Source organism: Denticeps clupeoides, chromosome 4, assembly GCF_900700375.1.
Source record: "Denticeps clupeoides chromosome 4, fDenClu1.1, whole genome shotgun sequence".
NCBI lineage: Eukaryota > Metazoa > Chordata > Actinopteri > Clupeiformes > Denticipitidae > Denticeps > Denticeps clupeoides.
In genome coordinates, this window is record NC_041710.1 from 31,117,983 (window position 1) to 31,144,647 (window position 26,665).

The following is a 26,665-nucleotide window of genomic DNA, read 5'->3' on the forward strand; positions in this document are numbered from 1 at the left end:
AGTGAATTGTGTACTGTGTGTGGACATCAAAATGTAGTGTACTTTTGGCCAAGGCAGATCAACTGTCTCTCTTCATCTTCCTATTTTTACACCAGCCATCCTCCCACACCACATCCATGAACCTACCTGGCAGATCCACCCTTCTTCACATCTGTATATCGTGTTGCTGGAAAGTCACCAACTGCCGTAATCAAATCTCTTCTGTGTGTTGCGCACTTGGCCAATAAATCTGATTGTGATTCTGATCTCCTTCATACATCCGATTTCTCTGAACTGTTGAACCCTAGTATTTGACCTCCCACTCCCTCAACAGCTCTACTCCCTGTAAACAGCATCCTGTCGTTCTCCCTCTCACCCTCACACGTGTATTCTGCCTTGACCTACTGAACTTTATTCCTCTCCTCCAGAGCATATGCCTGCCTCTCCAGGGTCTCTTCCACTTACAGCCTACTCTCACTACAGATCACAATGTCATCTGCAAACATTATAGTCCATGGGGCCTGATCTCAGAGTGGCAACATTCAACATCCCTACACTAACGTCTACCCTCACCCCTGCCTTCCCCTCTACTTAGACTCCTACAGTAGTCCAATTTCAACTAGCACCCTGTCGGCGGGCCTTGACCAGTGCTGGCTATTGATATGCTGTTACACCACATGCCCTCCTGATTTAACCCTCCCCATTTATCCAGGCTTCAGACGGACACAAGGAAAAATACTGACGCATGCGTCCCTAATGGTTGACTCCCATTATACAAGCTACAGGGTGAATGGTTTCAGTTTCTAGAAGTCAGGATGATTCTGGATCAGTAGGGGAAACAGTCGCTGTTATTTGCTGCAGATCCATGTCTCAGCTCAGATTACTATGATGTAATGAAGAAAAACTATCTGCCTCCAGTTCTTTTTTTCCAGAATTGCTTAATTAACTGATGTTAATATATAATATAAATGTCTTTCAATTAATTAAACAATACACAGATTGCTTTGCAATATGTTACAAAGGTAAAGAAAGCCATACGCAGACTCCACAACATCTGACCACACATACTAACAACCACACATCCGATAAACCATTTCTGCTTTCTTATTTGCAATATGTCTGTATATATGTACATGAAGTTATTATATGTATACATACATTCACAATGTTTTTATGTATATACAGATATTTTTTATATTCTCACAAACTGCTTTTTCACAGTTTTTTCCAGACCATTTATTTGTATAGTGAACTTTTTATATTGTACAGCTGGCATATCTATGCTCTTATCTTGTCCTGTCATTTCTGCTGTGATAATGTACATTTCTCATTCGTGTGTTTGTGGATTATGATGATACGTTTCAGACCGAACTGCTAGCTGCGACCCAGCAGAATCAGATGTCAGTAACACGCAGTCTTGAAGCTAAATGAATATAAACAAGTTCCCTTATTCTTCTTAATTCTTCGCTGTTTCATTTTCAGGAGGTTGTATTATTATTATGCCTCATGAAATATAATTCACATTTTTTACCTCACAGTATATGTAATTAAAGCAATTCAAATTAATTTCAATTAATTTCTAATTCAATTCATATGGAACATGAAAGTGTAGAAGTAACAATTGCCCATAGACTGGATAAAAATGTGGTTTTCAAGAACGTTTAAGTAGGAAAGCCTAGGAAAGGTCGATCACATTCTTTATTGCTACATTTGTCCTTTCTCAATGTCAAATGAATAATATTTTTCTCCTTTTTCTCCTTTTACAACACTGTACCCAATTGATGTGGGTGATTTGTATGAGGGCTACCTGTCATATGTCGAACTGGTCAGTGCACCAGACACAGGTGGGCAGGTCGGTTATAAACTGAGGGACAGGAGGTTAGCCCGCCCCTAAGATATAATTATCAATAACACATTACATTTGTAATAAGCCTTTATTTAGAGATCAGAAATTACACATGATATTGTAAGAACATACACATTCAGACAAAACTGCCTAAGATGGCAACTTATGGTACATTACAGCATTTTACACTGCAGATACTTGACCGTACCCGAGTGTGACTGGTGAGCTATGGGGAGGTTTCATGCATCGAATGCTTGCATAGTAAAAGTAGTGATTAAAATGACTGAGACAAGAGGTAATGGAGTAAATATGGTACTGTATTTTACATTATATGCTTCTCTCGCTAAAGAACTATTTACATACAAAGCAGAAATAATAACAGTGTGCCACAGTTCAGTGTGATATAGTGACTACAACACACTGATATCAGCAGCTAATGCTGTTAATTCACAGAATAATACACGATAATACTCATACAGCAGATATAAAGAAATGTCTATACTGCATCACTGAAACAAGGCAAATTGCACCTTATTATGAGAAAGATGTAGAAACACAACAGAACAGATTGTGGAATAAAACCTGGAAACTTTTTATGTGATAGCTTAAAGACCATAGAAGTGCTTGTTCCCTTTTTAAAAAATATTCTAAAACTATTTTTTTTTAACTGCCATCATTGCAAAAGCATCTTCCATAAATTCTAGTAAAAAATCTTCTTATGCTTCATAGGGATATATATGAAAACTCAAAAGTTCAGAAAGGACTTTAGTTTGGAAAGTGACACTACACATTCCATCCACATACTCACAGAAACAAGGACAGTGACACATTCATGGAAGATCTGTTTAAGTGAACCACAAAGTGAACAATCAGTGACCACACAATCATCAAGGCCTAAAAATGTGCTTTAAGTAAAACCACTGGCTAATCTAACAATCCTCCGGCTCAGACCGAGTCTGGCTAGACTATTAATTTAATTAAACTTGCTTTACAGTATATATTTTCTCATGTACATAAGAAATAACTACATAGCTTCCACCTCAGTGGAGGTACACCCTGTTATCGTAGAGCTGTAGGGTAGAGGCTCAGTCTTTATAACTGTGAAGTACATTAGTAGATGTCAGGTGCTTGAGCGTAGTTCCGGTCCCAGTAGCCGCCCGAGTACAGCCAGTCCTGAGCACCATTGTGGGGGTTCGGTCCCTGCTGAAACCACCTAGGATGAAGAGAATAATCCATTTTCCCTGAAACTGTGCATTACTACATGGACACAGAGATATCAGAGATACACATAAATACAAATATACATCCACACACCAATATAAACACTCAATCACTCAAAGTAGCATCATGAAAAACCTCCTGCCATCCTGTAGAGGGAGCCACTGCACAGCAAACTTAAGCCCACTGCAACTGCACCAATACCAAACAAATCTGAGCACAAACCTGGGGCCCAAGGTGGGGTTTCTTATTAAACAGGCAGAAAAACACAATGCAAATCAACCTATAGGAAAATGCACACAAATTACATGACAATAAAAACTAGACACCAATAGACACCAATATTGGCTAATTATAGTATTATATTTTTATGACAATAACATATTAGCACAAATGTATAAAATGTAATTACAATGGTTTGTAATTACAAACCATTTGTAATCAAACCATTACAATGGTTTGAAGCCTGATCAGTGTCTATTATCTGAAGTTATGAGGAGAGACCCTGCAGACGTTTTTACAGACGTCATCATTTTACAACTTCAAATCCATTTCTGCATTAATGTGTAAAGTCCATTAATGCTACTATTCTTGAAGCACAGTGCTCTGCGTTAAGTGTGGGGTTTGTTCACTATTGCACACCAAAGGCTTCCTCAGGATATACATAAATACATAGAAAAAACAAGAAAGAAACATGATATTTAATGATGTTTGCATGTGTCATATGCTTTATGCATGTGCTTTTACACCAGTTTGAAAATTTTGTTATTCCAGATCATTTTGGATAAAGTCCACCAATCGCATTACTGTCAAATAAAAGAAAATGAGACTAGGCTCTGGACTGTAAATACATTAAATAATAATTCTAATTATTACTCCAATTCCTTAACAAATAAACACTAGCAGAAACTGGCTCCATCATCTGCCAAAGTCCTGCAGCAAAGCGGAAATTTACCTGGTCTTCCACTCATCACTGGATTTAGAGCGGTTCTTTCTTGCACCTCTCTGCTTTTCCTCCAGACGTTTCTTCTCTGCACTTGCCTTATCTGCAGACACAACCACATTCTAAGTGTCCGACAAGAGCACGTCATGCCCAAAGAGGCAATTTGGAATTCATTACTGCTGCTGAGTAAATGTTAGTGTCGGTTCCGTGTACCAATGTCCCCGTTCTCCATTGCTCGTATGTCAGGCCTGAGTCTGCAGTCTGTTCGGGGTAAGACCTGTTCCATGCTCTCATCCATCTCGTTCAGCTGCATGGCAAATGTTGTGAAGGCATAGAACTGTGGAAGAGCAGAAAGGGCATGTGGTGTGTTTCATTTTCATTTCAATAAGGTATCAGGCCTGTCTGTAAGAACATCAGTCCGAAATATGGTCTCATGTCACTAATCTTTCACATTTACATCCATTCCATGATTTCCCCTGCTGCCGGTCTAAATGTGGCTTCATTTGGATGAAGTACGACAGCCCTGACTGACCTGGGCCGAGTTGGCTGGACGGGGGGAGATCTTCCACACCAGTTCACTGCCAGGGATGACCTGCACTGTCTCAGCTTCTGGGAGGGGCATCTCCTCTGGTTCCTCATCTACACTGCTCTGGAACAAAACCATGTCATTCAGCACAAGATCAAATAATGGATGATAAGTAATACATAAAATAAACTAGGCCTTGCTAAAAAAAAAAAAAATGAAGACACAGTGACTAATTGGCATTAATAAAAAATATTAAATACTGAAAGATTAAATGACAGCCATTTATAGTGAGATTTAATATCAGACCATGCATTCTAATGGATTTTGATATCTTTGCGCTTTCAGAGACAGCTCAGCTCTAACCCTAATCACACCAAAACCAACATGTGTTGCTTTTGCTTTGCTTTACTTTGTAACTGATGAAAATGTCTGAAAATGTGCTCCACTTCCTCAACCTTCCATCCAGCACAGGGAATAAGTTCATTATTTTTCTCTGATTGTGGCAATGAAAAACCAACAGCATTTGAAGAACCCATCTGAACCCATCATGCCCGTGTGTCAGCGGTGCACCTGTTTGTTACTCTTTTTCTCCTCCACAGACTTCTTGTCTGCTTTCTTGTGAGAATCAAATGTGGCGGAGTCCACGGTGTACAAGCACTCAGTCCACTTGCCATAGATTGCACAGACCTTCTTTTTGCTGCACACAGCACAACGTGGATTAGGGGGGTGGGAGAGGACACAGAAAGAATGAATTAATAAATGAACAAATGAAATACCTTTTATCCAGGATGTATCCTTCCACTTTGTGCAGCTCTTTCCCAAAAAGACCACAGGACTTGAAAGTCAGAATGCACCTCTCTCCCGTCCTGTTCAAATAAAGACGGCCAGTTTCCATTTAGATTAGCTTCCTCCGTTCCATCAGTGCTCCCCCCCTTTTTTAAAAACCCCTACTTGTGATTGATGACCTCCACATTGCCATACTGCTCGATCCACAGCTGCCCAACAATGATGTTGTGCACACAGCAGGTGGGGTTGGTCCAGGTGTATGCCTCATTGTGCCTGTGTAAGAGAGAAAAGTCGCCACCAGGCTTGATATTCAATGCATTGTCTGTTTTTCATACAATCGTACTTTTCAGATAGAAACTGCAAAGAATGATCATGATTCACTGTCATGTACGAGAGCACCTGATTATGAATATGCAAATGAGGAGCAGTGCTGGCATAGTGAGTAAGGAAGTGGATCTGTAATTAGAAGGTTTGAATCCCCAAACTGCCAAGGTGCCACTGAGCAAAGCACCGTCCCCACACACACCGGGTGCCTGTCATGGCTGCCAACTGCTCACCAAGGGTGATGGTTAAAAGCAGAGGACACATTTCATTGTGTCACTGTATGCTGTGCTTCGGTGTTTCATGAAAATCACAATGACAATCACAATGACAATCACTTGCACTTTTGTAATGCATACTTCTTTGTGGTGATCATTTCATAATGAAAAATCAACCACATGAATGTATGTATTTTGTGTGTTTCCTGCTGTTAATTCTAGGTTCAGTCCATTCTAGGGGGCAGTGGTGGCCTAGTGGTTAAGGAAGCGGCCCCGTAATCAGAAGGTTCGAATCCCGATCTGCCAAGGTACCACTGAGGTGCCACAGAGTAAAGCACCGTCCCCACACACTGCTCCCCGGGCGCCTGTCATGGCTGCCCACTGCTCACTCAGGTTGATGGGTTAAATGCAGAGGACAAATTTCACTGTGTGCACTGTGTGCTGTGCTGCTGTGTATCACGTGTGACAAACACTTCACTTTCATTCTTCTCTTTAAATGCAAATCATATTTATCCAGTCTATTATGTCAAAGGATGCAGTGTAGCTGCTCCAGGGGAAACCTGCTTGGATAAAAGTGTCAGCTAAATGCCATGTCATCTTTTCAGGTCATATTTGAAAATTGGACTGGTGAAATGTCAAAACTGCAATTATAAAAATAACTTGCCCATATTTTGGACTTTTCAGTATGAATGGATTTAGCTCTGCTTGTACTTGTTCATAACAAGGAATTACATTTTTCACTTTTACGTTCTTCTCTACCTTCATTACGGCTTCACACTATTTTGTGTGTGATTATTTCGTGTTTACCTGCAGGGGAGGGGACCATTTTGTGGTCAAATACTCTGCCTCGGCTTTATGACAGCGACAAGAACCTGCGTGCTTTCCTTTTATCACCAGCGTAAATAAAGGGTAGGTGCATTAAAGGGGGAGTATATGAGCAGTAAAATTAATAACCGGACTCACTTGGGCAGCTCTAGTGTGATGATACCTTTAGGCTCCGCCTCAACACTCTTTCCCCAGAACTTGAGTTTGGGGTAGATAGAGCCATGGAACACGAAGTCACTGTTTACGCCCTCAGCGTGGAAGGCACTGACAGGTGGGTGATGGCTCACTTGCTCTGACATCCACCTGAAGCCCAGATCATCCCTGTTTGATACAGGAGAAAGTCGGATGCATTGTTTATTTATTATTGGTCTATTGTGCTCATACTTGGCACTTCTTAATTTAAATAATCCTTTTACAATTTCCACATTATCTAAAAGCAGCCTAAAGAGGTTGTTTTCAGTCTGTACAGAGAGGCTTCACCATCTCTACTGAGAAGAATCTTATTTAATGTAGTATATAATGTAGTATAACAGTGTGTGTATATTCATACTCATCATAATCAGCCAACTGATGATCATTGACATTATTCTTTCAATGGCACGGAATATGGTGAGCTACCAACTGTTTCCATAAAGATGTGGGTCTCCTATTGGTGTTTTCAGTAGTAAAACAGTTTTAAAGGAGTAACAGCATTCCAAAATATTATGCAAGTGATATTTTTCCTAAATATTCAATGCAAACGACGGTCATTTCAAGGCATCAGCCATTAGAGTATAATTCCAATGCTACTAAGCAAACCTCCCAATGATAACAGGATAAATAAATAAATAAATAAAATGTTCCAAAGTATTGCACACAACAGATTTCAAAACATTTTATAAGAACTGAAAATGGTCATTTGTGGAATTTGCAGCATTAGGAGGTCCACAACAGCCTTTATTTCATAGTCACTGCGCAATTCTTGCATCCATTGACCTTGTGTGTCTTTAGAGTTTCTGCATGAAATTTTTTGCAGTGTGTGTTAGAATTGCCTTTCAGAGCTGCTGTTTGCATGAGAATTGCAATGTTCCCTCTTAAACTTAAAAAAGCTTTCTCCCAACCTTCTTTTTTACAGTGTGCCTCCCACCCTCATACTTTTATTTGAGGTTGCGCCAAAGGTTCTCAATAGAACTGAAGTCGGGAGAGGATGGGGGCCACACCATGAGTCGCTCTCCATCATGCCAATAGTAGCCAATGATGCAGAGGTATTCTTTGCAGCATGAGATGATTTTGTTACAGAATGTAATTGGGAGATTCCAGGTCCATGACGTATCATGTGTTAATGAAGACCCCCAATTTTATCTCTGTGCTGTGGCCTCGCCCTCACAAACAAGGACTGTCACCATGTGGCCAAAAGGGCAACAAATGACTGAAAGAGCGAATGTTGCAAGAAACCATTAATCCAGTTGCGGTCAGGCACAAAGAAGCGAACGTACAACAGTACAACAAGTACACAAACACCAGGTCGGCGCTGATTAAACCCAGTTCCACGTTCTCAACTGTCACCAGAGTCTTGTGACATTCCAGAGTTTCTGGGCTTTTCTCTCCTGCTTCCCCCTGCTTCTCTGAGGTCCAGGCTACCCCTCTGTAGTTTGGCTCCTTGGTCTTTCTGTCTCTTTCTTTTTCCGTTTCACTAATTTGTTTTTTTTCTGTAACATCGGTACCATTTTACAGAGAATCCTTCCATGCAAATGCAATAACAATCTAATAATCTCAATTAGAAACTGTTCATTCCTGTAACTGCTATTGTGCCATGCCTCTGTATCTCCAGGTAACATCAGATGAGTTCAAATACATTGTTAATAATGAATGGAGTCAGATTAACAAGGTCAACACAATCTCGGATGACCACCCTTTTTACGGGAAAACACGATTCTTCTTTTTGTACCATGGAAAAAAGTGGTCAGTCAGAAACTCCACATAGTTGCCAGATGTCATTTTCAAACCTTTGGGGACTCTAAAGGGCCCAACACTGAAAAATCTGCCTTGCTGATGTCACAGCCTTGTTGGGACATGGCGGTCATCCACCAACCATCAACCATTCCATCCATGTGGAAAATCTGGAAAGAGTTGCATGGCATTCATCAGTGAACAAAACTGTTTATGATAATGAGTCTTCATGTATTTCTGGGCCCACTGCAGCCATTTCTGGTGTAGCCGAATAGAAGGTTTATGCATAACTGCAAGAATCTACGACTTGTCTTTTGTGTGACTCCAGAGGCACCAGCAGCTTCAAATAGTTGTTTGCTGCTTTGTAATGGCAGCTGCTCTCCTAATCCAATATATTTGTCTGCCAGAAACATCTTCATTGTACAGCTTTCACACCTTGTCATAAGCACTCTACTACTTCACGATTTTTGTCAGCAGAGAGATGCTTTTCGGTGGTCTGTTTAATAATGTGGAATGTCCTCCTGTAGGTTTTTGGGCTCACCTTACCACAGGTGTCTGAGGTTCATGTCAGTGACCCAAAGAGACCGTAGACACAATACCATCCATGTGTTTAATTGTAAACCAAATTATATTTAATATTAGCTATTTGCATAATCATTTGGAATGTGATGTAGTGCAGGTCCTGTGCCAAAACACATAATGTTGAATAATCACTTTGAACATTAGATGATTTGCTTATTGGCACCAACCTGACAACCTCAAAAGTCTCTCCTAGCAGTGGATTGAAGGGCTTCCCTGTCCGCTCCCACTGCGATGCCACTGCAGATACAGCAAATGAAGCTATGCACTGCAAACAGTAAAATGCAGCATTAACAATACACAGTTACCAATTAATGCTACCCCAACAAAGAATTTTTTTTTTTATATGAGTGAAAAATAAAAAAATGCTTGCATGATCATTTAAGTTATGAAATTAAGTAGGTTTCACAAGGTTTTAATATACCAAATGTATTTTTTAGATATGGATTTAAATATTGAAAGTATGCACTTCATCCCAACAACTTGCTTGTGGCCACCCCCATCCTGCCACTGCACACAGAACTGTGAAATGTCCCCCACACATTGTGTCCATTGGCACGTATGCAGTCTGGTTCAGCTAATAGTGTAATGGGATATAAAATATTGATAAATCACATCCACATTCACTGAACATAAAAAGCACCTTCATTCTTTCTATGGAGTTGGAGGAGGTGTTGGCCTGGTGGATGAGGTATGTATGTTCCATGTACTCAGTCAGGCGCTGCAGGAAGCTCAAGGGCTCGTTGAACACCACTGGCATGGTGATTTTTGACAGCTCCTGAGGGGCAAAGACACAAATCCACAGCAGCCTCGAGGCCAATCCATAACACTGGCCAGGTTACACAGATTATGGACTCTAAATCTTCTAGCCTTGGGGCATACGGGATTGAATACTTTGTGAATAATAGTTGTTACATTGCCACTGATGTCAGTCTAGGCGTGAGTGGTTCTGTTTTGGAGAGTGATTAATTTTATTATATTAAGCTCACCATGCCGATGCACTTCTTCAAGATGCTCCAGATGCACACATCATTTCTGGAGAACATGGGAGCTGGCAAAGATGTTCTGATGGAGAAATGGAAAAAGCATGAGAGCATGAAAAAATGGTGAGAGCTGCAGCTGTCACTCTTACTGTGCTCACACTTGCTGGATGATGCAGTTCATGGGCACCAGCTCATATCACGAAAAACGTACATTCGAGTACAATGCTGCTAAAATGTGCCAGAATCTTAGATACCTTTGAAAGAATTCTGTACTATCTGGCACCAATCAGATATTAATGAATAGAGCTGCAAATCTTTGGAACGACCTGCCAAGAAATATTCGGGCATCAGACACAAATTCAATATTTAAATCCTGAATAAAAACTTTTTTAGATATTCCTGTCACAACATAACAGAAATCATGTCCAGATACTGTACTTCTGTACTGTATACTGTAAGTAAATACTGTACCTTCATTTCATATGATGCATGGGCTGATTCAAGCCCTGCCCCTTTTTGATGTCTTGAAAAAAACTTTTCTTTTAGTAAATGGTTAGTAAAAGTTAATAATAATACAGACTTTTGTTGTACAGTTTCTGAACATGCACCCTTTCATTACTAGTTATTTACCTGAAATAATATTTATCTTAAATTGTATTAGTAGGCTGCAGCAGCATTGACAGAAAGACAGTTTTTTTTAGGAAAAGAAACTATATATGTTCTGTTTCTTTTAACATTGCTGAATCAAAAACAAACCATATCGAACCGTGATTTCAAAACCGAGGTATGTACTGAACCATGATTTTTTGAACCGTGAAGGGGACAAAGGGAATGATTTCCCAAAAGCCTAAAATAAAGCTTGGAGACGAATGAGAGGACTGAGAGTGCACACGGACTACGTACAGGGCCCACAGATTTGTGCTACACCTCTGTGTACGGTTACATGCCTAGAATGAACTGATTGAAATTATGGAATGCCATTAAAAAGAAACTACTGAAAAAAGCTTCATGTCTGCACTGGACGAGTGAAATTGGATGCTGAAATCAGGCCTTTGATATCATTGTCTTAGTATTCAGCAGAGGTGAGCAGTTTTAATGCCAGGGCATTGAATCTCAATAAAATGTAAACTAATCTACAATCATCTCGTCCTAATTGGGAGCACCATAATCAGCCCAGGAGGAGAAGGTCACCTGACACCGTCTGTATAAACAGCCTCGATCAGTAGGCATGTGATACCTGCATGCGTGTGTGCCTGTGTGAACAGTGAGTGAGGAATACAACTTGCCTGATGAACACCCTCAGCACCTGCATGTCTTTCATGAGCCACTTTATTAACTAATCAGAAGGTTCCAGAAGATCGGCTACATCAAGCACACTTCCCTTCCAATTCCAGTTCCTTCAGTTCACAACTACTGAATATCAGTCAGTTACCATGAACACAATGTATAAAATGTTCACACACACACACACACACACACACACACTGCCAGGCAGTATCCCTGCCACCCCGTCTGATGTAAAAACACCACCCTAAATTATTCACGGCCCAGATCTGGGATTAAACCAGAGCAGTGTGCCTTCAGTGTACACGGATGAATGGAAGCGTGTCACGCTCTCACACTCACACACAAGGATGTACGTGGGTTTCCCGCCGTTCACAGACACACCTGGTTTCATATTTCGGACAATACACCGCAACACCGGCGGGTGCCTGAAACGCTGGAAATGGAAGATTTAAGTAGCCGAGTAATTGTGCAGAGAGAAGCCACAGGACCTCTTCATGTTGCCCGTAACACAAACACACATCTGCTCCGGTGTCTGGAGGCGGGGGGGGGGGGGTCTCACCTGTGTCCTTTATTTCCGTTGCTGCCATGGTTACCGTCCCCTGACATGCCTGCCAAGCTGAGGGGGTCACCAAGGGCTTAAACGTGGGCGTCCTTATCTGAGGGCTGGTCCCAGGGCTGCAGACAGGAAGTGGCTCAGGGTAAGTCCGCTGTCACAGTCTGCGGGGACAAACACAAGCGCAAGCGCTCATCAAACACCACCTCACTAGGCTGAGACCTGACACCAGTTCGCCATCCACTACCTGTCACAGTCTCCGGGAGACACCGCCCACTGCCAAGCTCAACACAGCCCGGGGAACCGTGCACCAATCGGACACCAGACCTGCCGGCTCGGAGCCTGCTTGTTGACTCAACGCTCATGTGACCCTGAATGTGGCGCACGGGAGAGGCAGCAGCATGGCTGCAAATGTTCAAATCGCTAAAATACCTGATAGCTATGATGGATCATTACAGGAACAGCTTCTCTCATTTCTAGATCCTCTAACAACCCTTCAAATATAGATCTACCATAAACTTTCCATAATGGAAATGTTGGGAAATATTACTTATAAATAAACCATGAAAATGAAAAGGCACAATGCTTTTTAGAACAAAAATGCTTTATTCACCGCCTTCATGTTGGTTCAAACTACTTCTGCAAACTGCATTCTATGATGCAGCAAACCACAACAGGTAGCATTTCAACTTTTACTAATGGGGACAGGTCAATCTTCATTTGAAATTTGAAAATCAAATATTAAATCACAAGCGACCATTTTAAACTACAGACATTTTATATGCATGATGTTGGTTTCCGACAAGCTGATTTAATCACTGGGAGGCATTCAAATAAAATGCAGGCTGATTAAAGTTTAAAGATGTTTAAGCATCAGAGGAGACCTCAACCCCTTCAGGAGGACAGTCTTCCTCACCAGAAATAGCATCATAGAATTCATCCTCACTGGATGTGCTCAAAGTTGGGGACTTCCTGGCCGTGCTGCCGACCCGCTTAGCAGCCAAGTCCTTCAGTGCTGTAGTCAGGATCTTATTTTTCTCCACTTCCTGTTCCAGCTGCAAACTCCACACCTGTAAGCATTTGCGAGGAGAAGGGACAGATAATTAGAGCGAGGACCGCAACGTGGCGTCAGAACCTGCCAGGCTGAGAGGACCTCGGTGAACAAACAGAACGCTGAAGAGATTGAGGAGTGTCCATATCAGTTTCACATTAACCATTAATGGCTCTGCTCTGCTGTCACCGGACAGCATTTTTCTGTTATTAGCAATATAAAGAAATAATTAGATTTGGAGTTACAGCAGACTTGCCGTGTCAAGATGACCAGTCTGCATTTGGAACTTAATTTTCTGATTATCTACTGAGGGGGAAAAAAGACACTGTGCACTGTGCTTCAGAGGCTGAAGACTAACAAAATACACACAGACAGGGCATTTTTTGTAGTAGTAGTAGTATGAAATGTGATCATATAAAAGTAAGGAAATGCATAAAAGATACTTTGCAAAACAGGAGATTAAATAAGAGTAGGATTTCTTTCACTCAGACCTCTTGATGGATTAACTGGCAGTGGCAGTTCAAATTTAATCTTACTAATGTAGTTGGCGTTGCACAGCAGAAGCAAAATAAATGCAACTCATTTGCCTTAATGTAAAACAAATAAATAAATAACCCTTATGTAATATAACAGCAAACATTGATCCCTGGACAAAATAACTGCAGTTATCAATGTATGGCAATGTATGAACTGTCTTTGTTCCTGACAATTGTCCACTGAAGTGTTATTAAGTCCATATACTCTGCAGTGTGCAAATGCAGAGACTGTGAGAGGTCTCTACAGTTCCAACATTAATAACAGCACCACCACAACTATCTCTGCAAGAAATTATTATTGTGGTTGAAGTGCTATGGCCTGATTAGATGCATCATCATTTTCCACTATTAGGAGGTGTCAATGGCTTAACATGCTGTACCAACTTTACACCTTAATTCTGTTTGGTACAATAAAAACTCATTATATTCATATAGGATGAGTCTCAGGAATTGTTGTCCAGTAGAAATGGATAAATGGCATCTCTCTGAGACCACTGGCCCTCTACATCAAATCTGATGTTTCAGCACCTCGTTTCCATTTATTCCATTTATAAATATATATTAGTGCACTCATTAAAGACTAAAGTCTTCAAAAACAAACTCAAAGGTTCCTGCCTTTCTAAAAGTTACATGACAGATCTTGGTGTAGGATTGTTTTTGGCAATCATCTTTCCGTTTTACTAATATATATTTTATTCTGTGGGGGGTACCATGGTGCTCCTTTCTTTTATTCTCATTGTACTTACTTCCTCTTGAAGCTACTTTTTCACAAACACAATGTTTCTTTTTTATTTCAATGCAGACCATTGTCAAGTATAGCTTAAGCAAAACAAGCGGTGCTTTATCCAACCGCTCCTCAACTGTCTGACTGATGTCAAGAGGTGGATGACCTTAAATTTCCTGGACCTCAATGAGAGTAAGACAGAATGTATGCCCCTTGTGAAAAATCATTGATTACAAATTGACTCAACCCTCCAGCCTATTAGTCAGACCTTCTCTGTTCTTACACTCCACCCTGTTCTCTCAGGTCTTCAGACCAGAGACTATAGTCTGTTCCTAGGTCATATTACAAGCACAGAGGTGACAGGGCCAGCCCACGTCTATGGAATGACCTACCAATCAGTGTCAAACAGGCCAACCTGTCCTGTTCCTGGTAATTTAACTTTTTTTTTTTTTATGTACATCACTTCAGCTCCTTTGTTGTGTTAAAGTGCTTTATAAATATATGGTATGGAATGGTATATTTCGAAATTGATTTCCTACTGTATAAAACCCAGACACGTGCTCAAAATACTGCCAGAAGGTTGCACCCCTTAGAGACAAAAATGACCTCAGCTGCTCAGGGGGCCAGCAGATGCTCAGACCCACCAGCCTTTATTACACTTTACAGAGGGCAGTGGTGGTAAGAAAATGGACACAAAATCAGAAGGTTGCCAATTTGAATGCCACACCTCCAAGGTGCTGTCCCCACACACTGCTCCCCGGGTGCCTCTCATGGCTGCCCACTACTCACCAAGGGTGATGTTTAAAAGCAGAGGACATATTTGGTTGTGTGGTGCAGCGTTTCACAATGACCTTCACTTCACTTTCACTTTCAAAGCAGAATATGGGAGCTTGGACACCTGAAGTTCTACGGTGAGTTGCAGACCACCGTAGAGGACAACAGCACACCTGAGGATGTGCTGGAGCAACCAGACCAGACGGATCAAGTAAGCCACTCAAATATCTGCCATCAGTATGATGCATCAATGGCAGGGATGAGAAGTGAAAGTGTCCTCTGCATTTAAGAGTGGAGGTTTACCCTCTTCCAAAGTGCATAAGAAGAGAAAAGGGATCAAGCAATGCACCAATCATGCATCGTTCCTACTGTCCAAGCATGTGGAGCCAGTGTTTGGATCTTGGGTTGATTCAGTCTTTCAGGTCTGCGATTAGCAACGTTATGTGACAATTAAAAGTCATATGACTACATGAATGAGAACACTTTATCAGACGCACTTATCCAGAGTGAATTTCAATGAGTAGTTACAGGGACAGTCCCCTTGTAGACACTCAGGGTTGAGTGTGTTGCTCAGGGACACAAAAGTGGGGTTTGAACTTCTGGTTCATACTTGAATGTTTAACCTACTAGGACGCTAACACCCCTGTACCACACATACTTTTCATTCAATAAATTTTTTCTCTATTGATGGGGCTCCAACAATGACCTTTCTGACTCCCTCTCTCACCTCTCGCTTCCCATGATCCTTTCCACAAAGTACTGACCCTGCTTGTTGTTTGTCCTTTTTCCAGGTCTCAGTTCTCCTGTTCCCTTGTTTGCTTTTGGTTATTAATAAACAAACCTGGATCCATCTGCACCTGGCTCTTAATCCTTTCTAGTGATCATGACAGGGGACACGTGAATCAGAACTCTTATTTCACCTTTAGACACTTTTTTGTCCAAAATGTAAAGATCTTTTGTCTGTTGACTATAAATCTCCTCTTTTTACCAAACTCTGAAGAGTTGGGTCAGCTGTCTAACCTCTTGCCTCAACAGCTGGAAAGGATCCAGCCAATGAGAGAGCACGGTGCAGCCGACTCATATGTGAGATTCTAACAATTTCCATGAAAAAAAGCCAGCAGACAATTTATCTGTGAGTGGCTGGAGAACCTACATTAATACTCACTTACTCATCCATACACTGAAAAACCCTGGCTAAACTTAAAAAATGGAATTGATTCAAGATTGAAGATTATAGATTCAAGATTCAAGGTAGATTCAAACAGTATACCATGTATTGAAATAATGTTTCACACAGACCTCCACCCACATGCAATCATGAGCGAAAAATACATATGTATATACACACAAAACTAAACTAACTAAAATTAAAGCTTAAATACTGTACAGGTTACATCTACAGGAGAAAAGTAAAACTTTTCTGTACAATGAACAGGAAACACAGGACATAACATCATGTAGGATGCTTGTAAGTGGATATGTGTCTGGCAGTTCCAGTTCTGATGCTGTGGAATGTCTGCCAGATGGTAGGAGGGAGAACAGGGCATGTGAGGGGTGGTGAGTCCTTCATTATGTTCCGAGCTCGATGGATGAGGTGTTTCTCGTAGAGCTGGGAGATGGTGGAAGTGGAACCCAGATGATGTGCTCTGCTGTCTTCACTATCTGCTGCAGGGCCTTCTGCTCAGCGACAGTGCATTTCCTGTCCCAGACAGTGATGTAGCAGCAGAGAACATCTCAGTGGTCCCCAGGTAGAACGATGTGAGGATGGGAGGAGGGAGGTTGGCCTTCTTCAGCTTCCTGAGGAAGTGCAGACATTGCTGGGCTTTCTTGGTGGTGGAGGTGGTGTTGAGGCTCCAGGATAGTCATGTGCACACCCAGAAACTTCCTTGGCAGTGGCACATCTATCGATGTGCAGTGGGGTGGGGACAGTCGGTTTCTTCCTGAAGTTGACAACCATCTCTTTGGTCTTGGTGACATTGAGAATCAGGTTGTTGCTCTGGCACAATCCACCAGATGTTTTATCTCCTCTCTTTAGGCAGACTCATCATTGTTGGTGATGAGCCCCACTACTGTTGTGTTATCTGCGAACTTGATGATGGGGTTCGAGCTGTACTGTGCAGCACAGTCGTGTGTCAGCAGAGTGAACAGCAGTGGGCTGAGCAGCATCCCTGTGGGGAACCTGTGCTCAGTCTGAGGACCTTGGAGGTGTTATGTCCTATAGACACAGACTGAATCCTGTCTGTTAGGAAGTCCAAGATCCAGCTGCAGAGTGGAGAACTTATTCCCAGCAGGTCCAACTTCATTACAGTCTTCTGATGGATGACAGTATTGAATGCTGAGCTGAAGTCGATAAACAGCATTCTGGTGTAAGTGTCTTTTTGTCGAGGTGGGAGAGGGTTGTGTGAAGGGCAGACGAGATTGCATCTTCTGTAGAGCGGTTTGGTCGGTAGGAGAACTGAAGTTGGTACAGATTCTGTGGAAGTTGGGTCTTCATGCACCTCCGAACCAGCCACTCAAAACACTTCATAATGATGGGTGTGAGTGCTGTGGGCCGGTAATCATCGAGGAAGGACACCGTTGACTTCTTAGGCACTGGGATGATGTTGGTGATTTTGAGGCAGGTAGGAACCATGGCTGAACTCAGTGATGAGTTGAAGATATCTGTGAAGATGTCTGCAAGCTGGTCAGCACACTCCCGTAGCACCCGACCAGGTATGTTGTCTGGTCCTGGGGGTTGACTCTGCGGAGGTGTCATCCTGACGTCTCCCGTGGAAAGACAGAGGACCTGGTCGTTGGGAGAGGGAGTCGTTTTCCCCTGTGGCTCCCTGATCTCTGCCTCAATCCGTGCAAAGAACTTGCCGATGTAACTGGTGACTGAAGTTGTGTACTCCTCCAAGTCCACAGAGTGGTCATAGGTGGCTGCATCTCCCAGTCTGTGCAGTCAAAATCTATAACACCTAATATTTTAATATTGTTTTAATGTAAATAAACCAATAAAACTTGCTTATTTACATTACGACAATGCTAAAATATTAGGTGTGACAGATTACTTTCAATTTTATTTAAGTTTAGCCAGTGTTCACTTTTTACAGCGTAATCTGATGTTGCATGGGTAGCGGGAACAGTTGGATTGTATGCACTGTCAGAGATTTGTTTAAGATTTGTGGCCATGATCTTAAATATATGCAGAGTAAAAACTCACAAGCACATCACCAGATTCTGAATTCTTATGAATTCTGTAATCAATGCTGGAAAGTGCTGTCTATAAATAACACACACGGTTGCATATTCATAAACGTACCCCCTTTCTCTTCATCCCCCTGGTTTCATGGTAAAGGGGTCATAAAGTGATTTCCCGGAGTGTTTGAAAAGGCAGGACAGGCGAGATGGGACGACGGTCGGGTCGCTCAGCTGTGCTGCTCTCGCCTCACTGGCCATAGTGCTATTTTAAGCATCTTTTGTTGGCGAACAGCAGCTCAAAGCCTAGGAGACCCGCGTCTCTCTCCAGAACTATGGGTTCACTTGCTGGAGGATAAAAAGACACGGAGCTAGTGAAGCTTAAGAGGACATTACAGGGCCTTAACACAGGCGCTTCTGCGTGCAGGGATATTACACAACGCCAGACCGCCTCCCTACCGTACCCCCTCCCAGCAGGGTAAGGGCTGGATGTCAGCGGTGGCCAGGCTAACACCAGTCTTAATTCACCGGCACAGAGAGAGCGTCCCGTCTCAGGTACCGCCCTTTCTCTGGTGTCCTACATACGGAGACGGTTACCATGGTGATTTCACACTTCGGAAATGAGCAGAGAACTTCAAGAGGCAGCTGCCTTCTTCCCCAGAGCTCCAGCATGAATGAACACATCTGATAAAAAAAAAAAAAACAAGGCAGCCGGAATCCGAATGCTTGACTGGAAAACTCACCCAAGCTGGGTGTGAGCTGACAGGAACCTGAGCCCTTGGTGGATCAGAATATATATGAGGGGGAGATGATAATTACAGGATTAGGGTTAATGTGGCAATGGTGGCCCCGCCCACACTATACCGAAGTAAGGTGAGCTAATCTTGTCACCGTCACAGATCATTCTGATTGGTCTAAGCTGGCCACCCATGCTTGCTCAGACATTTGCCAATTATCAATTTATCCAGCAAACAGCATATCAGGCAAATCCTTCTTTAGGTAGCAGATGGGCCACCTCCAGACCCGACTGACCCGCTTTATAAATATTGCATCAGAAGAGTTTTTTTTTCTCTTTAATGACAAAACTTGGAAAGCTTTGTGGAATTATCACCGCCACTCCACCTGCTCTCACAGTCAGACACCATTTTCTCTCGAATCCCTTCATCAAGCTTGTAATGAAAAAGAGCTCACAAGCCTGCCTCCTGGCCCACAGTGAAAACACCAATTCGCTATGACCTCAGGAGGAGCTACACAACTTTAGAATGGTTCCCTGGTCACTGCACTCCCAAACACACACACACCTAAACAAAAGGGTCAATTACATCCTTCAGTGCTCATCCCTGTGTCCAAAAACTATTCCATAATGACCTCACTGACCAGTGCAGGAAATAAACTACACAAACTAGACACGCACACGCAAGTTCAGTAACACAAATTACGCACAAATGTACAACAAAATATCCACAGTCGAAACCGAGCGCATTTCCAGTGAGCCGAGACAGAATGCCGCTGTGCATGTGTGTGTAAATATACCTGCCTGGATGAAGGGTGCTGCCACCTCTCCTCTGTCCCTGCTGCCGTGTGTGAGTGTAAGAGTGGGAACGTGTCACGTGCCCCACAGAAAGAGCGAGCAGCCAGTGAGCGCACACAGCCATGGGACCTCACTACGTATGCAAGTGCGCGTCTGCGTGTGTGTGTGTGTGTGTGTGTGTGTGTGTGCACGTGTTGGGCTGAGCCATACTGAGCGGTCTGCAGACCTCAGCACAAAAGGGATTGGTGGCAATGCCCTTCTCTTCATAGAGCTGGTAATAAGTCCTGAACCTGCCCGCAAACCACTCCCTCCCAACCGTACTCCGTGGCAACCCAGTACATGAAAAAAAAAACAGAACAATTTTTGTCCATGATCTTACTTATTGCAAAAAGTCTGATAATAATAATAATAACAATAATGAAGGTTTTAATCATTTACAAGATAGAACAACTCTGAACAAATCATGCCGCTGATTGATGACACTGATTGATGCTACCTTCAATTTCAAATAACACAAACGAATTATCTTTCCTAAAAAATAGATGTTTATAGACATATAAACACATTTTATATGAGATTATACCAGAGAAACTGAGAAGATTTTGAACTTAAAGGCACTTTAGGCAGCAACTCCTCTAAAACACACACTGGTACCTCTTGTCTCTTGGAAAGCAGGTCCAGGCAGATGCGCAGGGCTGAGCAGCTCTCAGCAGAGAGACCGCAGGCCTCCCTGGCTTTCAGCAACACTGGTCCCACCAGGTCTGACACACGCATGTAACAGAGAAAGGGGGGGTAACATAGACAAGTCTTACACTAGCGCGTCTGATGCAGATACAGTACATCAATGTCATAGTGAGGACATTTCTTTGAACTGTTCCTTTTTAGGGATGGAATGATACATCTTTTTAATACATACAGTACAGGCCAAAATGTGTTTTCTTTATTTTCATGACCATTTACGTTGGTAGATTCTCACTGAAGGCATCAAAACTATGAATGAACACATGTGGAGTTATGTACTCAACAAAAAAGGTGAAATAACTGAAAACATGTTTTATATTCTAGTTTCTTTGCTCTGATTGCTGCTCTACACACTCTTGGCATTCTCTCGATGAGCTTCAAGAGGTCGTCACCTGAATTGGTTTTCCAACAGTCTTGAAGGAGTTCCCAGAGGAGTTTAGCACTTGTTGGCCCCTTTGCCTTCACTCTGCGGTCCAGCTCACCCCAAACCATCTTGACTGGGTTCAGGTCCGGTGACTGTGGAGGTCAGGTCTCCACTTTTTGTTAAGTACATAACTCCACATGTGTTCATTCATAGTTTTGATGCCTTCAGTGAGAATCTACCAACGTAAATGGTCATGAAAATAAAGAAAATACATCAAATGTGTTTTAAAAAGGCATTGTTTGACAGCACTCATTAGATAGAATGTTTCATTTATGTTTTGTTTGGAAATAAATGTAATTGCTTTGTGATTGTGCCTCCTGCCCTAACTCAGTTATGACAGTCTATAACAATTTTTAGGTGAAATTAACATCCACATGAATGCAGGACAAACTTTCCCAAAAGAATATTGTCCATAACATGACACTGTCTCCATCTTTTCCTTTCTTTATTATCATGCCTGATTGATGAGTAAATGGTCTGTAAGTTAATATTAATTGGTAAGATGATAAAAACAGAGGGAAGAAATCCAGTTTAAAATATGTATAATTTAAAAGTGGCAGAAGCTCTTACTTTCATTCTCTTCATTCCTCACCATGGAGTGGAAAATGGACACTTGAGTTTCCAACTTCTGCTGACAGGTTTCAGCTACCTGGAATGTGAAAACAGGCAATATAAAGTAAACCTGAAGCAGTAACATAATTCTGGCAATTTTGAATGTTAGTGGATTCAAACCTATGTCCAGAAAACAACTCGATCTGTTCAGCAAAGAGCATCCCCTCTTTATGTGATTTAATCTCAATTTGTTTAAGAGTGTGTGTATATATTTTTTTTAAGACACACCAGCAGTGCATCGGTCAGGTCTTCTGAAGACACCATCTCAGCTCTTTCCCCTTTCTCCAGGACCTCAGCCTCCTTCACTGAGCTGTGGAAGGAACCCCAGGCAGAGTGGTCCCCAAGCACATCTAACCACTTCTGCAAACACACACACACAGTTACTTTAAAGTTGTGACAAATGCTCATTTTTAACTGGATGAAATGAAAACTCTTCTCACATTTCTCGTCACTTCAGGATCGGTATTCTGAGAAGACACTTTGAAGAAGTGGAAACTGCCATCATTGCATTTTAAGGTGAAAGAACATTTGTCTGAGGGAATAAACTGGAAGAAACATCAGCAACCTTAAGAAAGATTTGTGTTAGAAACCTAATTTCTGAAACTATTATTCATACAATGCTTCCAAAACTTAAAAATAAAACATAAAAAGAAAACCTAAGAGGGCAACTTAGTATACGTATAACTATATAAAATGCTCCCATAAGAAACAGTAACCGTTCAAAGTGAAAACCAAGAGTGTATAATTATGAATCAAACTTCGCCAGCATTTCATAAGCTTATAAGCAGTTTAGTTAGAAGATGTAAGGAGTGCAGTATGGTGTTTTCTGCAGTGATACAGACCGTACAGTAGGCTTGGGCAAGCATCTGACTGCCCTGCCTTCCCACCCCTTCTGCAGCATCACCCCTGATCACAGTAGACACACCACATAGTCATAGGAAAACACAACACAGACAAAATGATTTTTTGTGTCTCTGGCTATGTGGAATATCATATCCATGTCATAGGTCAGACCCCCACACAGGACATAAACAAAATGCACCTGCGTTAATACTGTTCATTTATGTAAATTCATATATTTGATTACACGTGCATTTTGAGACATAAGGATAGAGTCTTACAATCTAAAACAAACTTACTGGTTACGATACCATGACAACTCCCCATCTTGAAGGACAATCCAATGTGATCGCCATCCCAAAATGTTTGATTTCTAATAGAGGGGGGTCAGAATCACAATAAGGAATTAGAATGAGGTATGTAGTAAGTCTATCATCAGTCCTTAAAGAATAAAACTAAACCTTCCAGAGTGGACCCTCAAACCTCGACACTGAAAATGCCACAGTCTGAAAGAAAGAATATTTAACAATTTACCGATTGATTATTAACAATCAGGTTGATTATTGATTAGGAACATAGAGTCAGAAGGGTTAAAGATGATGACAAGCAGATGGGAAAAAGGTATGAACAATCTGAGGCCACAAAAGAGCTAAATTTATCCTTTTGAGCTCATATTTATTATAATGGAGCCATGGAACCTGGAGTTCTGGCACCGGAAAGAACCCAGAGGGTTTGATTATTGCCCATCTGGGCAGTTCCAGGATCCGCCAAGTGGTTCTGCCAACACTGTACAGCAGCCTAGTTGCTCATATACTAACTAGGCCTGAATACACGTTTCCACTCTCTTTAGAGACGTTCAGCTCACTTCATTTTTAACATGTCCTTCATATGAGGCCTTTATCAGGTATTCATCCACATTATGTCCAGAAAACAACTCGAACCGTTAATGTCACAAACTGAACTAATGAAAAGAAAAATACTTACTGTGCCCTCAAGAAGGAGTCTGATCTCATCACTGCTGGCAAGGTCAAACACAGACTGATCTGAAAACATCATATGTACAAGTGAGGGATGGAGTCCTCACCAAGAACATTACAGCACATGGCCTATGTTATTTTGTGCTAAGATACCAAATGCAACAAAAATGTTTAACAGCAAGGTTTTAAAATGCACTCAGGCACATAATTTGCATTCGGTATGGTTCATATCACCATATGGAATCAATTTTGCTACTGGATATGGGTCAAGATTATACCATTCTTGTTCCTGAGGTAGGGGCTGGCTCCGCTTCTCAGCAGTTTAAACACACACAGCTTCTGCCTCCTGCTGGCAGCACAGTGTAATGGTGTGTTTCCCATCAGGTCTCTGCAGTGGATGTCTGGAGGCCTCCTCCTGCTTAACTTGATTAAATCCCAGGGTTTGGAGTCAGGATGTGCAATCACACTTTACAGAACACACAAGGCAGAGGTCATGCCGTCTGACTGACTAGCTGGGACAGAACAGTGCTGTCTCCATCTCGTGCTGCTTCCAGAAGCTTCTCCTCCAGCCTCCTCTCCTCTCGCCTCTCTGCAGCTGTTCCACACAGAGAGAATGCATGTGTCTCTCTCATAAACATGTGATACATGCACACACACTTTCACACACCTTCCAGCATGGTGGTTATCTCATCATCTGTAGTGAGATCTCTGGGGACCTGGGATTTGCTATTGATTACAGTTGCACAGGCATCATATCGCAAAAGCAACAGCACAGCTTCCTGCAGAGAACGTACAAATTAAAAAACATTGGCGACAAAATCTATTTTAGTCTCAAATTCTAAGGTGCCCAGCCAATCCAGGCCTGCTAAGGATGCAGACGGAAACAACAAAATATCCACAGCTACTTATAGACACGCAAAGTCTAGGGGCTACTTAGGGAGTGCACATCCACCTAATAAAGTGAAGGAAGTGCCCTGTGCCCTGTGCAGAAAAGTGATGACAATCAACACACACCTTTCTTCCTGCCAGTGCTGCCTCATGTAGTGCTGTGTCCCCACTGCCATTCTGCAAGTTCATATCAGCCCCAGCCTGTATGAACATTGGGGAAAATTAATTCTTGATACGCTGCTTTCTCCAAATTTCCCACCGTAGATACAAGAAAAATCCATAAAATCACATTGTATGATTTTGTAAATATTTTGCATTTAATTGCATGAAATAAGTATTTGATGACATGCTCTGGTGGTGCTTTTCTGCCAAGTGGACAGAAGACTGCACAGTACTAAGGAGAGGATGGCTGAGGTCATGTATCGCGACCTCATTCACTCAGTAAGCATGACAATGACCCCGAAACACGTAGCCAAGGCCAAGCCAGTCTCCAAACCTGAACCCAAAAGAAAATTAATGGAGGAGCTGCAATTCCATGTTGCCCAGAGACAGCCCTGAAACCTGAAAGATCTGTATTGAGGAGTGCTGCAGAGTGTACAAATCTGGTTAAGAACTACAGGAAATGTCTGACCTCTGTAATGGTTTCTGTACCAAACGTAAGCGTTTAAACCATCAATTTCAACGAATGAAAATTAAAAGCCAAGTACTTATTTTCCTCATTGGAAATAAGTACGTAGGACAGCTCCCAGCTTGTACACTGTCTGGCTCACCTTGAGTAATTCCTCCACTACATCTTTATGGCCAAAGTGTGAGGCTAAATGTAGAGCTGTCCATCCAAAAGCAGATCTTCTTTTACCTGGGTAATATTAAAAATTGAAATGTTAAAAAATATACATTGTATTATAAATTAGACACAAATGACAAATGCCTGCAGCACTTTTTTTTTTTTTTTTAACCACATAAGCTTCATTCTATATACAGACTACTTAGAGCAATTTAAAAGAATGAATGAAAGATAGTTTCATTCCTGTGCTGGTTTAAATAGTTATTTCATTGGTGCAACAACGCAAATGAAAATAGGACAATGACTTACAGTTTTTGTCAACTCTTTACCTGCACTAAGCTAAGATTTGAGTACTTCTCTTTATATTTGTAGTGTGTATTACAGTATATTATGTTCACATCACTGCACACTGTGATGAGGAGGCTCCGTATGAGTGTCAAATAAAAGCACAAAATAGATTTTTATGAGTTATGATTATTTAGCATTATTGTGCATTTTAAAAAATGTATATTCACCGAGATTAAAAAAATACTTGGTGACACACCATTGACTAGAATAATCTATATTCAGGTCGATCAGGTAAGATGGGAGCAAACTGGTCCTGAATGTCAGGAGTTATAAACACAGAAAAATAGACAAAAAATGAAAATAGATGTTATACAACTAGTAATAGTAATAATTAATGCCGATATCATATTCTATTACAATATTATGGTATAAAAACGTTTTGGTTTTGAGATTACACAAGTATTAAAAGACCCTATGGCTTGCCATAATAAAACTCCATTGACTTCAACAAAAAAGTACGGAAAACCGGGATAATGCCGGGATTCTGAAAGATTTGTGGACACGTCGTGTTCACACATTACCTGTCCAGTTGATGTCCAGACTTATCTCCTGGTTGATCCTGGCTTGGAGCAGATTACGGACTGGACCGAGCTGTCCCGCCTCCGCGTACTGCAGTAACTTCTCCTCGAGTCGGACAGGGTCCATCGCGGACTCGTTCGTGCTTATGACTCGATCAAATCTGCAGTACTTCGTTTCAAACGCGTCTTTAGTTGCTTTTAACTCGCCGTCGGTCGAGTGGTCTTCGCCAGCGCCGCGCAGCGAGGACAGACTTGTCCCCTTTACTTCTATTTAAAGCGCCGTGCTCACATGGCAAGTTTTGCGTTCGGTTCGGTCACTACTTTAGTTTAGTTACTTTAGCCTAAAATGCAACTTAAAACAGACCGAATTCATATGCGGGAGGTCAAAATCCAACATCCAACAATGTATCCGCGAATAAACGATTTAAACGCTTCAGTAACTAAAATGTCTCTGAGGCAGGACACCAGCGTCGTCTGTTTAAGAGACTGAAAGTAAATTCATAAAGTAAAGACCGAACGATGACAGTAATTGGGTAGATTCCTGTATGCAGATATTTCTATTCTATTCTATTCTATTCTATTCTATTCTATGCAGGGGTGGTAGTAGTCTAGTGGATAGTACACTCGCATATGAACCAGAAGACCCAGGTTCAAACCCCACTTACTAGCATTGTGTCCCTGACACAAAGTTGCTCCAGGGGGGGACTGTCCCCGTAACTACTGTGTCAGGATCCGGTCCGAAATGGG

General features: G+C 41.8%; 1 protein-coding gene across 1 annotated transcript; it reads right to left on the reverse strand.

Annotated features, from left to right (window-relative positions):
* Positions 1 to 1,894: 1,894 nt before the first annotated feature.
* Positions 1,895 to 26,405, reverse strand: LOC114787900 (oxysterol-binding protein-related protein 1-like). The gene is made up of 28 exons (XM_028975821.1): positions 25,922 to 26,405; positions 25,039 to 25,124; positions 24,395 to 24,469; positions 24,048 to 24,159; positions 23,890 to 23,975; positions 23,659 to 23,803; positions 23,388 to 23,446; positions 22,865 to 22,909; positions 22,703 to 22,776; positions 22,406 to 22,469; positions 22,004 to 22,108; positions 21,792 to 21,923; positions 21,522 to 21,600; positions 20,441 to 20,547; positions 12,910 to 13,063; positions 12,124 to 12,157; positions 12,000 to 12,056; positions 10,160 to 10,235; positions 9,814 to 9,948; positions 9,341 to 9,438; positions 6,801 to 6,983; positions 5,464 to 5,571; positions 5,289 to 5,378; positions 5,083 to 5,209; positions 4,519 to 4,635; positions 4,200 to 4,323; positions 3,999 to 4,089; positions 1,895 to 3,038 (listed from the first exon to the last, which is right to left on the reverse strand). Exons 1-28 carry the CDS (start codon positions 26,043 to 26,045, stop codon positions 2,936 to 2,938), a joined length of 2,790 nt encoding a protein of 929 aa, XP_028831654.1. The 5' UTR covers positions 26,046 to 26,405; the 3' UTR covers positions 1,895 to 2,935.
* Between the last annotated feature and the right edge of the window lie 260 nt (positions 26,406 to 26,665).